Here is a 2,975-nt window from a genome sequence, read left to right as displayed (position 1 = left end):
ACTGATAAACTTTAGAAGGAGGACGACCACTGAACATTCCACCCAGCATAGAATCTGGATAACGAGTTAAGGTTGATCGACTTGTGGTGTAAAAACATCCACCAACATTTAGCTCCAACACCTCGTCTACATGCGAATCCATGTTTCAAATTATCCGCCACAACAACAAAGCTAGAAGTAACTGCAAAATTATGTCCCGGTTAGATTTGATGGCTCAAACCAGTATACCGCGTACATGTAGTGTTTATTTATGGCTAGGAATTATGGTTATGGTCAAACAAGCTAACTCATCGAGGGCAGCTCCATATCAGGATCCAGGTGCGCAGCAAAGAAACGGGCTTTGCTAGTTTTAGATAGATGTACGTTCCTTTTACCAGAAGGCCTTCATATTTTTGTAGTCAGACCTAGGAATGGAGGAGGTGATTTTGCCAGTCATGGTTTATCTCCAAAAATCTGATCTCAAATTGATCAGAAGTCAAAAACAGAAGAAAAGACTATACTAAGTTTTAAAACTTAGCCAGGTACGGTACCGTAATACTGTACATCTCAATTGTCGCATTCTCTAGTAAATGTCCAACAATGGAAAGTTGAACCTGAAGTGCATGCAAATGTAAATCCTAGTTGAGTTATTTCCTTAAACAAAATTTCCGGATCTATTGTGATTTGTGTTGCAAAACTAAACTGTGTAAGCCTACGCAGCCTAGGTTTGTCTTGCAAAACTAAACTGTGTAAGCCTACGCAGCCTAGGTTTGTGTTGCAAAACTAAACTGTGTAAGCCTACGCAGCCTAGGTTTGTCTTGCAAAACTAAACTGTGTAAGCCTACGCAGCCTAGGTTTGTCTTGTTTTTTCATTTCCTGTTGTATATATGGTAATTTATTGAATATATTTTCCACACTGGTAGATATAACCCAGTCCCCATTTGAATATTTGTGTACCTCTATAAAATCCAAGCATTTTCCTTCCTTTTTATTTGTAACTAATTGGATAAGGTCTTCTATTTGGTAGAAATCTGCTTCAGCTGATAAAATATCCCACTCTTTAAATCCGTTAGGAAGAATTAGCTTTGATCTTCGCAGGAAATTCAAAATGTGTCGGAATGTAGGCCCATCTCCGTCAATAATGTAGCGGTTACACTGATCAACTTTAGTAGGAAGACGACCACTGAACATTACACCCAGCATAGAATCTGGATAACGAGTTAAGGTTGATCGACTTGTGGTGTAGAAACAACCACCAACGTTTAGCTCCAAAACTTCATCAACCTTTGAATCCATGTTTGCAAACTACAACTTAAAAATCAGAATATAAACTAAAAGGACAATGGTTATATTATGGTTAGATTCGACAATTTCCTTCAATCACTACAAAGCCGATTTTCCACTAGGCGATTCGGATGCGTTAGCCTATACGCATGTGTAGAGATGGATTTTGAAGATGAAAACATGAATCAGACTTTGAACTATGATTAAGAAAAAGAACGGACATAATGTTGATACAGTCCCTTGTGAACAGACACTTAAAAGGACTGATTTTAAAAATATTATTTATCTAATGATCAAACACTTTTGTAAGAGATAGAAAGGGTAGGCCTTTCGATTTCTGCTCCGATAGGTTTTCTGTATCAACAACATATAAAGATTGGACAAAGAATAACGTTTTAAAATCGATCTTTTTTTCAAATGTGCTGTATGCTTATTTTTGCAAATAAATGTTTACATAAATGTTTAAAGCCCACGGGCTTAATTGAGAATTGTCAATGAATGTTTATGATGCATGTATACATTAGCTCAACCCTAATGTTAAAGTTAGGTATATCATGAATTGAACATTGACTTTCCGTTTATGTTCTTGTTATAATAATAGTTAACAGTTAATCAGTGATTTACTATAGAAGACATTCTCTTGCAAATGTCCACCTAACACAACGGCTGTTAGAGGATGTTGTTATAAGTTTAAACCCTAGTTGAGTTATTTCCTTAAAAAGTTGCAAACGATTTAATGAAAAGTGTTCGGGAAGTGTCAATCCATACTCAGCGTGCTTGCGATAACCATTAAAAACTATCTCCGGCTCATAACCCCTTTCTAGCTTCTTAGACATTAATCCAGATTTTACACATGGCATCTTGTCGATTAGGTTAGGTGAGGCAAACAACCACCAAATGCCGTTTGTTTTAGCTGGTACATGCTCATTTTCAATGTTAGGATAACCTCCACTACACGAACCCTTAAATTCTACCTCTATGAATTCAAATTTGCCCGTCCTTGTTTTTTCAATTAATTGAATCAGCCCTGGAATTTGGTAAAAATCCGCCTCTGCCTGTAGAATATTCCACTCCTTAAATCCGTCAGGAAGAATTAGTTTTGATCTTCGCAGAAAATTCAAAATGTGTCTGAATGTAGGCCCATCTCCGTCAATAATGTAGCGGTTATACTGATCGACTCTAGAAGGAAGACGACCACTGAACATTGCACCCAGCATAGAATCTGGATAACGAGTTAAGGTTGATCGACTTGTGGTGTAAAAACAACCACCAACATTCAGCTCCAACACGTCGTCTACATGTGAATCCATGTTTCAAATTATTATTATTCAAAAACTGCAAAATTATGTTAGATTTTATGGCTCAAACCATTATATAACACGTACGTGTTGTGTTTATTATGGCTAGGAATTATGGTTTGAAAAACAAACAAACGATATCATCGAGAGCAGCTCCATATCAGGATCCAGGGGCGCAGCAAAGAAAAGGGCTTGTTTTAGATAGATTTGTTTGTTAAGTTCCTTTTACCAGAAGGCCTTCATATCTTTTTAGCCAGACCTAGGAATGGAGGAGGTGACATGCCGTTCATAGTTTATCTTGCAGAATATCATATCTTTAACGTTTGCGTTTATTATTTCAGAAATATCGACTTCCTCAATTTGAAAACTATTACAATAATATACAAAAGCTAAGTCGATTATCAAATATAATTC

General features: G+C 36.7%; 1 protein-coding gene and 1 pseudogene across 1 annotated transcript; both read right to left on the bottom strand.

The window, feature by feature from the left end:
• Positions 1 to 786: 786 nt before the first annotated feature.
• Positions 787 to 1,275, bottom strand: LOC144838287 (BTB/POZ domain-containing protein KCTD6 pseudogene; annotated as a pseudogene).
• A 611-nt stretch (positions 1,276 to 1,886) lies between these two features.
• Positions 1,887 to 2,573, bottom strand: LOC144838286 (BTB/POZ domain-containing protein KCTD16-like). Its single transcript, XM_078693627.1, has one exon. It carries the CDS (start codon positions 2,571 to 2,573, stop codon positions 1,887 to 1,889), a length of 687 nt encoding a protein of 228 aa, XP_078549753.1.
• Positions 2,574 to 2,975: the final 402 nt, after the last annotated feature.

This window comes from Antedon bifida, chromosome 3, assembly GCF_963402885.1.
Source record: "Antedon bifida chromosome 3, ecAntBifi1.1, whole genome shotgun sequence".
Lineage (NCBI taxonomy): Eukaryota > Metazoa > Echinodermata > Crinoidea > Comatulida > Antedonidae > Antedon > Antedon bifida.
The sequence above is the reverse complement of the archived record's forward strand: the minus strand, read 5'-3'. Positions and strand labels throughout refer to the sequence as shown.

Bases quoted from the DNA above. Each gene is read 5' to 3' on its own strand.
- LOC144838286 (XM_078693627.1), bottom strand. From the start codon at position 2,573: ATGGATTCACATGTAGACGACGTGTTGGAGCTGAATGTTGGTGGTTGT.